The 15,115-nt window shown below is 38.9% G+C and overlaps 1 protein-coding gene across 1 annotated transcript in view; it reads left to right on the top strand.

The window, feature by feature from the left end:
* The window catches only part of ARHGAP15 (Rho GTPase activating protein 15), a gene marked incomplete at both ends in the record, with an annotated part of 595,418 nt that extends 583,027 nt beyond the window's left edge, over nt 1-12,391 (top strand). Inside the window, one exon of the mRNA XM_079710401.1 lies at nt 12,208-12,391. Coding sequence (XP_079566527.1) covers nt 12,208-12,391 — 184 coding nt within the window. The remainder of the gene's footprint in view (nt 1-12,207) is intronic.
* Nucleotides 12,392-15,115: the final 2,724 nt, after the last annotated feature.

The raw sequence follows: 15,115 nt of genomic DNA on the forward strand, positions 1-15,115 counted from the left end.
AAGCCCAAACCAAACCACACTTTAAATGTCACTCACTTTGCCATTCAATACGGGAATCTGCAACATCTCTGAATGCCTCCTGATGGGGAACTCATGTTCTTTTTAAGCGCAGAATATTTAATAACCTTGATAGATAGTCCCCCTATTTTTCTAGTATACATTTGGAAAAATCTATACCAAATATTAATAATAGTAATATCTAAGTGATGGAATTATCAGGGAGTTTTAGTTTCTATTTTGACTCATCTACATTTTCTAAATTTTCTATAATAACTGTGAATCTTTTGAAGGAGCCTAGTCTATTTTCATAACTCTAATTCGTTGTATGGAGTTGAAATTTGTCTCTGGGCTGATTCCAGGAACTGGATTTACTAGAGGAAAGTAGACTTTTTCTTCCATATCATGGCTTTTTGCTTTCAGTCATTATGGCTTCCCTAATTGTTCTTTTTTCCAAACCAAAACACCAATCAGTCCCTGCCCTGTGTCACTGAGGAGCCTATCACTCTGCTTCACACATTCACCCTGGAGCCTCTATTTGTGCAGCCTCTCAGAGTCAAGTCACTGTGAAAAACATCTAAAGCTTATTTTTCCTCAGAAAGTAAAATTAAGTGTGGACGAATGAATGCTGACACCCAAACTACAACTGATTCTCTTTCAGCTATTCTGGGACCTTTTAAATAAGGAAACAATTTTCTAGAAAACTGCTGAAGATTTGATAGATGCCCTTAGCGGAATAGCTGTTCTCTTCACCTATGTGAAAAGAAATTAAAAAAAAAAAAAGAGAGATTGATGAATCCTGACTTTGCATATTGATAGTATTCCTTTTAGTTTTATCTAACATCACAAGGCAAATATTTAAGTTATATTTTCCACTAATGTCTTATAATTAGGTGCCTTATTCTGCTTGGCCTAATTAATGCTGATCCACGCACAACCCCCAATGTTCTATATAAAATGTTACTAGCACATACTAGTGTTTTAACTGCCTTATTGGACAAATTCCAAGTAAAGAATAATAAACAGTCTTATATATTTTTTTCTTTTCTAAAAATACTCCCAACATGTAACACATTTCCTAGCCTTTCTCCCCTAAGTCCAGGGCAATGTCTTCCCAGGATGGTGATATTATCCATGGTTATTGGTAGATCAACAGAGCTCAGGGAATAAAAATTAAGACTTCTTTTACTGCTGACATGGTCAAATGTGAATGGCTAAAACCATTTTAAAGCTTAAGAGAAAACATCTAAGGGAAACAATAGCTGAAACTCTCAACCAATCTCACAAATAGTGCATTTCTTTTCACAGTGAGAAGTGAATGCTCTCAGAAGTTTAAAACACTGTGTGAATCTGGAGAAAAAGACAATATGTATTAATTTGGTTTTTCTTCCACCTGAACACCCTTCTCATCCCTATAAATATATCCTTGGATGTGAGTTAGGTGATTAAAAAAATCAAAATATGTCACCCAAGACTTGTGCCGACTTTCTGACTCACTTCTCTTCCACGTCTGCCTCAGGCCTCAACATTAAGAAACCCCTTGATTTCAAACCCCAAATTCTTGAATCTTAGTTATTTGTGGAAAGAATATCTATCTCCCAGAGTAATAAAGATCTGCATCTTCATCTAGGTGCTACTGCCACTTAACTACATGACTTTGATCAAATTATTCAATCTTTCTCAGGCTCCTTTTGTCCATCTGAAAATTTTCCTTCCCATCTGAAAAAGAAAAAATGGGAAGATTCCTAATGTATATTAAAGTTATCATGATTTAAACAGCAAAGTACTAGTTAAGAATACACACAGAAATCATCCACAGAGTAAAAATACCAGGTGTGTGTGTCTGTGAGTTGTAGGAAGGTAGCATCACAAATCAATGGAGAATGGCAATTTATTCAAGAAATGTGGTTGGGGGAATCAGCTAGCTTTTGAAGAAAAAGAAGATTGAGATTACCATCACATTTCAAACAGTAAAATATACTGAGATGAATTAGAGGATATGAAATGAAATCATTTTTTAAAACTAGGAAAAAATATTAATGACATTTATCTGATTTATTTAAATGGATGAATTTTATAATAACAAAAACAATGATAGAAATTCCAAAAGAAATAGTGCCAGATATGACCACACAAAATTTAAATAAACAAAATTAAGGAAAAAAATAATTGGGAGAATGTAAGTACAACAAAAGTAATGAAGTATTATGCATCTTAATACATAAAAACTCACAAATCTCTATGCACAAGGATGTTCATTGTAGCATTGTCTGTAATAGCAAAAAATTAGAAGCAACCTAAAAGTCCATCAGCAGGGGAATGGTTAAATAAATTATTTCCATATTATGAAATGTAACAACATTTTTTTAAAGGGTGAGGTATTTTTATATGTACTGACTTGGAAAGATTCCCATGATATATAGTTAAGGGGGAAAAAAGCAAATTGTACCATATTATGTATTTTTTATCTCATTCTTTTTTAAAAAGAAAAAATATATATATAGATAGGTAGATGGATAGATAGAAAAACATCCAGAAGGAACACCCATCTGTTAATTATAGTTATCATGAAGGAGTTTGACTAGAAAACCAGAGAGTATTTTACCTTTTTATTCTACATACCCCTGATTAGCACACTGTTAAAGACTATGTGTTAGTTTTGTTATACAAAATAAGTAAGTGGATTAAGTAAACAAATAAAATGATATGCTCTCAATAGGAAAAAGGCAGGTGATATGAACAATTGTTCACAGAAGAAAAAATCCACATGGCTGTTCTTTTTTTAACTTCTTCCCCATTTCCTAACTTCAAAGAATCCTAAATTCAAACAATGACAATCATTTTTCACCTATCAAGTTAGCAATTATTTTAAAAAGAATAAAACCAAGTGATAATAATGCTAACAGGACTATGGGTTGTCATGTTACATATCCCACGTTATCATATTTTAAGAGAAGAGAACCCATATCTTAATCTAGCGCAAGTTCTCAAAGTGTGGTCCCGGGACCAGTTGTATCATCTCTAGGAACTTGTGACAAATGCATATTCTCAAGTCCTTCCCCAGAGGTGCTGAACCAAAAATCTGAAGGTGAAGTTCAGCAAACTTGCATTTCATATGGTTTCCAAATTACTCTCATGAATGGTAAAGTTTCAGAACCATCGATCTAATTATTACATTTCTACTATTTTACCCTGAGGCAGGGTTTCTCAACAGCAGCACTATTGACATTTTGGGCTGGATAAATTCTTTGTTTGGGGGACTGTCCTGTGCATTGTAGAATGTTTAGCAGCATCCTTTGCCTGTACCCACTAGATACCATAGCAACTCAACTCCCCCACCCCACCCAGTCATGACAGTCAGAAATGTCTCCAGACCTTGCAAATGCCTAATAGGGGGAGTGGGAGTGGGTAGTTGCCCCTATTTGGAAACCACTGCCTAAAGAAATACTCCAAAATGTGGAGAAAGAGTACACAAAAAGATTTTTTAATACATCAGTTTCACTTATACTAAGAAATCATAGGGTACAGCCCATTCTGTCCCATATAAGATAATGAGTAAAAAATATATACTACTTATATAAAACATGGGAATTGCTCATGATAGAACTGAAAAGCGTTGAATACAAAATTTTATAGAAAGTATTTTCTTGAATATGTATGTAAATAAATTACTTATACATTTATATTAAATGCTGGCAGTGTTATTCTCTTGCTCAAAACCCAAGGTTGAATTCCCATCACTGTTAGAATTAAGTCCTAAATCCTTACCAAGGCCCATGAGTCCGCCCACAGCATCTCCTACATTCGCTGCCTCACTCTCCTCTTCTCTATTCCTAGAACCACCCACTGGGGTGGTTCACCACTGGGGCTTTCTACCTACTTTTCCCTGCCTGGTGTTTTCCTTCCCTTGGTTTGTGCACATAAGCTGGTCTCTGCCCCAGCGTCCCTTCCTTAGAAAGAACTTCTGAGCACCTTGTCTGCCACATGTGCACTTTCCACCTCTCTACACAGTGGAATAATCTGGAGGCTGTATTATCTACAGCCAGCCAGGCTCCACTCATTCTTGGTAAAGAAGAATCTCTGGGGATGGATTCTAGGCCATGAGAAACTTTTAAAATGCTCCCAGGGTCAGTGGAAGAACCACCACTTCTCTTAGTTTTACTTGAAGTACCTCAGTGCCTGAAACCACACCGTATACTGATTAGTGTATTGTTTGTTGTCTGGTTCCCCCACTAGATTGTATGCCGCATATGGGCAGGCACTTTGTTTTACTCACTGCACCATCCTCAGCATCCATAACAGCATCAGGCACCTAGCAGGTGTTGAGTAATAGCAGGTCTACTGAGTAACAGGTTTTTATGAATGAATAATGGGTACCTTGAGTTACTGTTTACAGTTGCTGGTGTGGTTTTTTCTTTACCAAACTTTACTAAATTTTCAAATTCTAATAGAATGTATTACTTTATAATCATAACAAAAGAAATTAAAGCTGATTTTTAAGTCTACCTTTGAAAATTGTGATATATTTGAAGCACAGTGATTAGCACATAAAAGGTATTCAACAAATAGTAACTACTGTTAGTGTTCCTTTTGGTATTATCTACTACGTAAGGGCTTTGGCTATGATATCCCATTTTATCCATGGTTGTTATCACCTTATAGAATACATATTCCAACCAGAAATAAGCCATTTTGAAGTCTATGGGCTAGTCACTTTGTGTGTGTGTGTGTGTTACGCGGGCCTCTCACTGTTGTGGCCTCTCCCGTTGCGGAGCTCCGGATGCGCAGGCTCAGCGGCCATGGTTCACAGGCCCAGCCGCTCTGCGGCATGTGGGATCTTCCCAGACCGGGGCACGAACCCATGTCCCCTGCATCGGCAGGCGGACTCTCAACCACTGCGCCACCAGGGGAGCCCTAGTCACTTTTTTAATTTTATCACTCCTCCTATCTTATTGTTCTGAATATTGCTTTAAAGATACATTAGACTCTCCCTGTAATGGCCAATGAATATAAATATGAAACAAGTGAATAATTGAAAATGTTTCAGTCTTTTGCAATGAAATCAATGCAAAGAGGGTACTCAATAAATGCAAAGAATAGGGCCATGTTACCTGTGAATGTGCGACTGCCATATAAAGTACCTTTTCCATGATGTGCTTTGAAAGAATTACATACACATAGCTTTAAAGATAATTTAAAAGCAAAAATGTCAGAATATAGCAGTAATTCCCTTTTAGGAGGATAGTTTTTTGCTTACTTTGGAAAACAATACTAATATGATATTTAAGTATAAAATTGAAGACTTTACAATTAGTTTAAATCAATTAATTTATAAATTTGCATATAAAAAATGACTGGATCACCAGTGAATGACCACCTTGAAATACATTAGTATTAAATGCAAAAACATTTGTGAATGCTCTTCTGCTTTTGCAATACTTGAAAAATTTTCTAACATACAGCCATGACTTCAAGGGAGAAGGTAGAATTCCTGCTAAGTCCCCAATCTTTAAAAAAAAATTAAAAGGCCAGTGTAGACAGCAGTATAGTTTGTGCAAATTGAGAGTAGGCAAGCATATGGTTAGCATGGACCACCCCCCCCAAAGTAGTTATAGCACATAGGAAACATAAGTTGAGCACATTGAAAATTTATTCTATTTTTAACAGCCTCTCTTCACTGAAATGGTCAAAGTCACAATTAACATTTCACATACAGTGGATGAGCTGTATTTTGCAAGTGTGACCTGATGGCAAAAGTACGTTTACCACTGCACTTTCCCCATTCAAGTTAAACCATCCTAAAGTTATGTGTGTTGGAAAATCACAGCAATCCAGAGATAGGGAAGGGAATATTTTTAGTACACCTCCAATAACCTGAGGCTTGTTCTGCAGGCAGTTATGTGGCTTTCTACTTGCTTTGCAAGTCACTATGGTAACAGCAAAGCACAAACTTAAAAGGAAGTTTGCATCCATATATCTGTTTGGAGCTGGACTATTATTAAATGCTTTGGTCTTCTTAATTCAGCATTAATTTTTAGTTTTATAGTAAATCTCTCTTTCATTTTGAATCATTTGGCTGTGATTTTAAGCAACTAAGAAATTCCTTTGAGTTAGCAATTCAGCTCACTTTTGGAAAAACTTACCCAGCATGAGGCTCTGAGGATTTTTTTTGTCTGGGGTCCAGCATCTATAGCTCTGGGTTATAGATTGTTTCTAAAATAATCTAAAATTTATGGATCATTGCTCCGTCCATTTGGGCCCAACAAAAAGTAGCTCTGGGGGCTTCCCTGGTGGCGCAGTGGTTGACAGTCCGCCTGCCGATGCAGAGGACACGGGTTCGTGCCCCTGTCCGGGAAGATCTCACATGCCGCGGAGCGGCTGGGCCCGTGAGCCATGGCCACTGAGCCTGTGCATCCAGAGCCTGTGCTCCGCAACGGGAGAGGCCACAGCAGTGAGAGGCCCGCGTACAGCAAAAAAAAAAAAAGTAGCTCTGGCATTTCTTCTCCTTCTTATGCTGTAAACTGTATATCACCTTTCTGATCTCTTGCCAGAAAAATGAATTCTTACCCACTTCAAGATTTTATAAACTTGAATTTACTTAACGGTATAAGAGTTTCTTTTAAAATGAACACATATCAAGTGCTATTTTGTGAACAAATTCATAAAATCATAATTATTTTTGTCAGGCTATTTTAAACTAAGCTGTGTTCATAAATAGCCTTTTTCAAAAGAGTTGCAGTTTGGGGTCTTTTTCCTATTAGTCAAGCATTCACAGGCACTAAACTTTGAGCTCTTCATGTGGCTGCAAATCACGTATCTTTGCTATAAGGATTTCTTGGGAATAATCTAATGGTGAGTAAACAAACATGTAGAAGAATTTCCAAATATTGATCTAAGATCTAAATGTTTTTGCACCTTCTTACCATCCATCAATTTACTGTATGGTAATCTCTCAACCATGTCTCTGCTCTCACCTTTCTCATTCAGATGTGGTCTTTTGCCTTTTGGCCTTTGTTTTGTCCTAAAAAGGGAGTTTCTTTCATTTCTTTGTTGAAAACAGGTTAAATTGTAGCTCAAAATTTACAACACTGTCATGGAGTTTAAGGCCAGATGAAATCTAAGCCCTACCAGAGGGGTGGAACTTGCCAGAAATGACCACAATCTGACCTCTTTGAATTAGCTGCTACGGAGTTCTGAAGCCTGGGTGGCATAGGAGGGTAAAATCCATAATGTTTCAGACTTAGTAGATCCTTAGCAAAGCACACTAGAAGTAACATTTCTTAACATATGCTGCTTATTGTCTCTCAAGAAAGAGGACCCACAACGTGCAAGTAAGTTAGGGAACACAAGAGTTAAACAAAGATGAACAGGGTTAGTTTTCTGCAGGACTTGTCAGAGCCTTTATTATGCTATTGTGCATTGTAAATTTCCAAGAAAGAAAAATGGCATATAATTTTCTCCAAAACTTTTCTTACTCCAGATTGCTATTTTTGTGAAGTATGTCACAGAGATGGTGTTTTGCAGAACTCACTTTAGTGAAAGCTGTCTTGGAAGTACTGCCAAACCCATAGTAAAAATGTATTTGGTTTCTGAATCAGATCCCTCCCCTCCAATAATACAACTCAACTGCATTTTAAGCTACTGGAAGTACAGCTTACTGTTTCTGAGAGTTTTCCATCTTACATACTAGATTGCATCTTTTTCCATGCAGGGCTTTTATTTCTTTCGATAGCCTCTATTTCTCCTCTACATATGTTTTACTAGTTGAAGCCTTCAGAAATCATGACACTTGCAATGCCCAGCTAGTCCTCACAGTGAGAGTGGAAATTATGACACCCATTGATCTGAGGTAAAAAACTGAGATTTGAATAATTTCGTAGGATTGTATTCTAGCTGTATTTTGACATTGTGGTTGACTACTTATGTGGTCCTAAATCAACCACTTAACTATTTAAGAGTCTGTTGAGGTACAGAGTAGGTAAGTTCACATTTGAATAGTGAAGTCTATAACAGCATGAATACATCCATAACAGCATGAATACATTTTCCAGACATCCCCAGTTTGGGAGCCTTCTTTGCTAGAAATATCTATCACCACTCTTTACTATAAAGGGGTTTAATCTAATGTGAATGTTGATGTGAGAATATTTTTGCCTATCTACATGAATCATATAGTTCAGTAGTTGGTGACTTAGACCCCAAAATAGTCTTCACCCTCAGCATCTTTTCTAACCTAAAGATTGATTGATTTCTCAATATACCAACTACTGGTTGGTTGATATTCAGAACATAAATTGCCAATGAAATACATACACACACACACACACACACACAAGCACACGTTTTGTAACAGAATAGGCAAGAAAGCATGCATTCTGTATAATACACATCCACATTTTCTTAACATTCTTTCTTAACTACATTTGATTTTTCTAAAAGTTATTGCAAGTAACTTAATTTTCCCAACTTGGAAAAAATTCCAAGGTGCTAAGAAAATTTAACCTGCAGTAATTCAAATATAACAAGAATACAAGACTAAATGTTATTTGGTAAAATCTACTTGTAACAAGATTACTTGAAAGCACCCATTAGTTAAAACTGGTTTTATTAAAGTCACATGGAGAATGTGAAGAGAAATGGACACAAATAACACAGGTTGAGATGGCATGAATGTTCCACATTTACACACGCAGAAGAGCTCAAAGTGAACACTTGTCCATGGGAAATTTAGGAAACTGATGAATTGGCAGAAATCCATTACAGGAGTCCTCTCCCATGATCTGCTGGCCAAGAGAGAATCGTTTCCCTGAGGGGGGCTCTGACAGCCCGCTGTAGCCTCCTACTCTTCACTCCATTGAAACTCAGCCTTGCTTTCCTCTAGATTTGGTCCTGCTCTGGATTCTCAGATCAGGACGTTTGCTGAGCAAGAAAACCATAAAGAACCCTGGGAAAATTAAAAAATAATCTAGCCCCATTTCAGCCTTCTTTTTCTCCTCTCACAGCTCAAGTCCCACCAGCTATATCTTTCCTGTATGCCCTGGAGACCCCTCCAGTCACGCCAGTTCCTCCAGGTAGCCTAGACCTCTTCCAGCTTCTACCCCCATAATCTCCAATAATGACAGCCACAACTGTCCCCTTCAATAATCAGCTCTTGGACGTCCCTTGATTTCTAGCCTCACCTTGAGTTTGACACAATTCTGGCTCCCAGCTACCCCAAATCTCATTGTTCCTGCTATTGACTGAAATTATAGCCATTATTAACTAGGAAACTATATCTCCCATCATCAATCTGTCTTGAGGTCACCCCTTTCCCCTCTCAGTCTCCCTGGACTCCAGGTCCTAATGTTCTTCTTCTCCCCTGTTGGCCCTATATCAGCCATTCACCTTCATACTTGAATAGGCTTTTGTTTTTTTTGTTGTTTTTTTTGTTTTGCGGTACGCGGGCCTCTCACTGTTGTGGCCTCTCCCGTTGTGGAGCACAGGCTCCAGACGCGCAGGCTCAGCGGCCATGGCTCATGGGCCCAGCTGCTCTGTGACATGTGGGATCTTCCCGGACCGGGGCACGAACCCGTGTCCCCTGCATCGGCAGGCGGACTCCCAACCACTGCGCCACCAGGGAAGCCCTAGGCTTTTGCTTTTAATTTTACCATCTTCATGCCCCATGCCTTCTGAGCCCTGTTCTCTGCTAGATAATTCTTATCAGCTTAGACCTTTGCTGCCTATGGGTAATGTTTTTAAAGCAACTTTTACCTAATAGATAATTAATTGATCAGTTATGTTATCTCTCTCCATATTTGTTTAACAAATTTTTAAATTATTATTGTGGCATAGTCAATGAATGAGTTAGCATCCCAAAAAGGAATTACTTTAAATCCAAAAGAGAAAAACTGTCTTCCTTCACAATGAATCATACAAGTGATTTTTATAATCAAGAGGTCTGGGAGAGGCTCAAGAGAGACTTTAAGCCAAGGTAAATAGGTGTGTTAAAGAGAAGCAAAGCCCCACTCCATTTGTGCCTACTCCAGGTTAGGAGAGTGTTTTAAAATCATTCTACAGACTTTTGGTAAATGTAGTAACAAAGTGGCACAGTTTCTTACATTGCAAAGGAAACTCTAAACTTGAAGTCTCTGATAACTCACTGATACTTTAAATGTGAGAATCCCTTCCAGAATTGTAGTCATGCCAACATTACTCACAGGTACAAATGCTTTCCATTTGAAGGAGAAGAAAAGTGAAAATGGGAGGCAGAATATCTTGAATATTTAGTCCAAGTTGAAGAGTCATTCTTCCCACAATAAATCCATTGTAACCAGGCTGTCAATCACAATGCTGCTGTGAGGAATAAAACTCCAGACCCCCTTATGGAAGGACCTATAACCATGTGGAGGATGGTAGAGTGACAAGTCAGCCCAGTTATTAAGCATAGGAGCCATAACACACCCCAGGGCAATGATGTTTCCACAGGAGCTGCAACCCACCTGCCTGAGTCTGAGCCTCAGCTCTGTGTGATATCAGGCACTTTGCCGCTCTTGGCCTCAGTCTTCTCGTTTGTCAAAAGGGCTTAAATAATAGATACTACCTCATGGGATTGTTATGAAGATTAAATGAGACCAAAAAATTGCTGAGAATAAAATCAACTATATTTCAATTTAAAAATTAAATTAAATAAAAAATAAATAATAGGGACTTCCCTGGCGGTCCAGTGGTTAGGACTCCATGCTTCCACTACAGAATAGGGGTGCGGGTTTGATCCCTGGTCAGGGAAATAAGATCCCACATGCCTCTGCGGCCAATAAATACATACATAAATAAAATTGCTTAGAATAATACTTGATTTTGCTTGATTACTACCGATATTGATCAGGTCAAGGACATCTTGCTGACATCTTGTGGGGAGTCACAAATTGAAGGCTTTGGCCCTCCTCAGTCTCTTTCAGGAGAGAGAAGGCATGGGCTCTTGGTCACAGAAATGGTATGTCAGAGATCTGGGTTTGTGGAGAGATGGAAAGAGAGCAAGTCTTCCTTCCTCCTGCCTCCTCTGAGTGGGGACTCAGTAGGCCCACGCAGACCAGAGTCCGCTAGAGCTCAGCCAGTGCCCCAGTGGGCTCTGAGACTGGATGCCCCACTGCCTTGCAGGAAAGTATTCTTTTGCCCCACTTTATTCTCTGAGCTTATATTTCCCTTGGGTCGGGGTTCTGGAGGAATGCAGATACAGTATTTCTTAGCACCCTGTCCTTCCATGTGCTCTCCCTATATCCCTAACATCACTAAAACCTAATTTTAATATAAAACCAAGGAGGTTTCAGTGGTGAGAATAAGCATTATTTTTTTTATGTTAAAGTCTCAATTGATAGGAAGGGGCTTTATTTTCTTTTTAAGAGTCCCGTGTTGAAGCAGGCAAGACGTTACCAGTAATAAAACCACATCCTAATGTTTCATTGGTATTCCAGCTCTCCACAGTCCTCACATAAGCAAACATTTCTTTGATTCCAGTGGGACTCTTCTTCTGTGCAAACGGCACAGGCTTCTGCATTTTATTGAGATGTGAGCTAAATTGAGTAAAATGGGTAGGGACACTTAGAATTTTGTTATACGCCTAAATGTCCCAGAACCTACCCTCTCTACAAAACATATTTCAGTTAGCATTTGTCAGGAATACTTTACTCATGCTAATCACTAAAAACGTAATTATTTTTTCGGTCCTTCAATCATGAATTATGTATCTATTGTTGTGTTTGGCTTCTTATATATTCTGTGCATGTCTGACCTGTTTCCTCCATTGACTATAACCACTTCACAGATTGAATCTTGTTAACTCTCCACAGTAATTTTTGTCATTTTTGCTAATTTATTCATTCATTCATTCCACAAACATTTATTAAGCACCCACAGTGGCCAGGTATTATGGGGATAGAATCCTCCCCCCAAAAGTCATAGGTTCTATTTCCATACAGTAAAGCACACAGAGTAGAAGATTAAATAATGCTGTGGTCTAGTGGTTTTTCTGGAACCTGAATTTTTCTTTTTTTTTTTTTTTTGCTTGTGTTGCATTCTGTGTTTTGCCAAAGCCAATCACTGCCCTTATTCTCCTTCTTTAAGTTGAAATTTAAGGAAGAAAAAGGATTCAAGAGCACAGAACTTTATAATTCAAAAGTAGCCACAATTTTATTCAAACTCCAGTGGGTCTTTTTTTTCTCTCTCTCTCCATAGGATAGTGGCCGAAGCATCCAAGAACCTCATGTCCACACAAAGCCTAGGGATTGTATTTGGACCCACCCTTCTGCGAGCTGAAAACGAGACAGGGAACATGGCGGTGCACATGGTGTACCAGAACCAGATCGCCGAGCTCATGCTGAGCGAGTACAGTAAGATCTTTGGCTCGGAGGAAGACTGACAGACAAGGCGAGTTACTATGTTCACATCTGTCTCGATGCCTAATATTTTTACGTTTCTGTAAACATATTTCTGAAATATTTTTTCCTTTCAAGCGACAGATGCCTCATTTTGTGAAAACTTAATGATGATTTTGTGTTTAAGTTCCAAACATTTGAATAAAATAGTTGACAATATTTGCCTATATGTGTTCTACATTAACCCCTTCAGTTTTGTGCCTTCCAGCACTTCTAGGCATACATTATGCATGCTCCATGCTATAAAATAGTGTGCAGAGGACAGCACATAACCAAAAATAGCCTTAATTCGACTCCCGGGCATTGGATGTGTGGTTGTGTATGTGTAGACATGTGAGTGAGTGTGAGTGTGAATGTGATTGAGAGTGTGGGTATGTGTCCACACAGGTGAGCCTCTTCACTACCCTGGCTGCCTCAAGCCTCTGCCCATACGCCCACGGGTACACGAGTAGAACCAAAAGAGGGGAGAAGGCAGAAATGAATACTTTTTAAATAGAACAAAGGAAATCAGGATCTCAACCAAAGTAGACATATTTCCTCTTTCAAGAACCTTTTCATTAAGTGTAAATCTAGTCCAGCTATCCTTCGTGCTAGATGCTGAAATTTACAAATACATGTTGAATGGCATTTTTTCTGAAGAAAAATGGCAGGTCAAAACATTTGCCATTGGATATGTTTTTTGGGGTTTTTTTTTGTTTTTTTTTTTTGCAGTACGTGAGCCTCTCACTGTTGTGGCCTCTCCCGTTGCGGAGCACAGGCTCCGGACGCGCAGGCTCAGCGGCCATGGCTCACGGGCCCAGCCGCTCCGCGGCATGTGGGATCTTCCCGGACCGGGGCACGAACCCGTGTCCCCTGCATCAGCAGGCGGACTCTCAACCACTGCGTCACCAGGGAAGCCCTGGATATGTTTTTTTACATATACTATTTTCAGTCCCATAAACATATTGTCTTATAAATGAGAAGCAAAATTAGTGCCCTGCAGTTCTGATCTTTATATTATATAGGAATTGCATGGCTGCTCATTTTTAATGTTAACATCTATTTTGAATCTTCTTCAAACTGTATATCTTCCTTTTCCCTGGCTATGTCATTTTATGTAGAATTTTTATTATGCTTCTGAGGATGCTTTATTGGTGGGTTACATTAAATCCATCTAGAAAGAACTTTTTTTAAAAAGACTTTTTTTTCATACGCCCTAAGGATGCTTGACTGGACTTGGATTGCTTTATCCATTTGATGGTTAATTTCAGTTGTCATGGATAAACAAAAGGGTAACTGTCTAGAATATATCAAACATTGTTTTATTTTGAAAACTGTGTTCTAACTGAACACATCTCATAGCCGGTTTTGTGAAATTATTCTGCTGATAAAAATGTAGACTTATGTTTGACAGCTTTTTAATCAAATTCAAACGGAATAAATAAAGCTAATCCAGTGCGATAAAGAGTAAGTCTAGTTATCGATTTGTTCATAAAATGAAAAATAAAGCATGTAAATAAAACACGTGAAGCACGGATCCAAGAGCAAACACTTAGAGCAATAAGGAACTCAGAGGCCTGGGCTGTCTGCATGGGTGGGGTATATGGTGGAGGGAGAGCGGCTGCTCGAGAGACAGCCAGATGTGCACGCAGCTCCAGCATCCACGGAGCTGCCTGAGGAAGGAGAGGTTTCCCTTACCCCTGTTGAATGTCTTCATTTTGGCAATGGCGCCAGTAAGCTGGCTGATGGCCAAGAACACAAGCGACCACAATAAATGCTGAAGTGTGGTTTCATGGAGTGGGACATATACAAATACCACAAAGCCAAGGAAAGTCACATGAGGCAGAACCCCATGATCTAAAGTTGCTGGTAGCAATGAGTTAACAGACTTGCAGCTTTAAGCTCTTCTTTTATTCAAAGTTGTGCTTGTGCCTTTCAGAAGAACATGGAGACATGAAACAAGAGTTTCTGGCACTCAAGTCCTTCTCATTTCCATGACATTTCATATTCTTAATCAGGTCTTCTCCAAGACTTTCATTACTTCTTAGTAGTCCAAGTGTTAAAATCTTATCCCTTCCCGTGTCCATCTTTAAAGTAATTCTGGGAGCAACAGCCAGAGAGAAGAAGGGCTAGCAGCCCCAGAGAAGTGGCAGTACCTTCTCTGAGCAGGGACTCACAGCCCCTTGCCTCTGCTGCTTTCCAGATTTATGATCTTCAAAAGCAGCAGCTTCTTGATTTCCAATCTGATGGGATTTAGCCTTATTCAAACCCCAGCTGTGTCCTGTCCCTGCCTGCTAAGGGCATTTAATCAAAGACTGTGTTTCCTCTCTGGAAGAAGACCATTCCAAGGTGCTGAGCCAAAGCACCCATCACAGGATCTGACTTATACACACTAGAAGCGTAAAAAAGTTTACACCGAAAGGTCATTAGATTCCATAACATCTCAGGGACAACGATGATGCTCATTTCAACTGTTCCAAGTTTAAAAGCCAAGATTGTAGGTATACTAGGTTGCCTCACTGAGGGGTTAGATTTTATAAAACTGATCAGCATTCTCCATCAAGAAGACATTTAAAGACAATGAGCATTTCTTAATCACCTTATTTAATCCAGGTGTAAGTCTAGACTCTGCTGATCGAATACAAAGTAAGGCAAATATTACTACACTAGGCAGTTTCACAGTCCAGTAAGGGAAACAATCACCTAAGGATTAGTTACAGTTCAATACC

This window comes from Hyperoodon ampullatus, assembly GCF_949752795.1.
Source record: "Hyperoodon ampullatus genome assembly, chromosome: 8".
NCBI classification, from domain to species: domain Eukaryota; kingdom Metazoa; phylum Chordata; class Mammalia; order Artiodactyla; family Ziphiidae; genus Hyperoodon; species Hyperoodon ampullatus.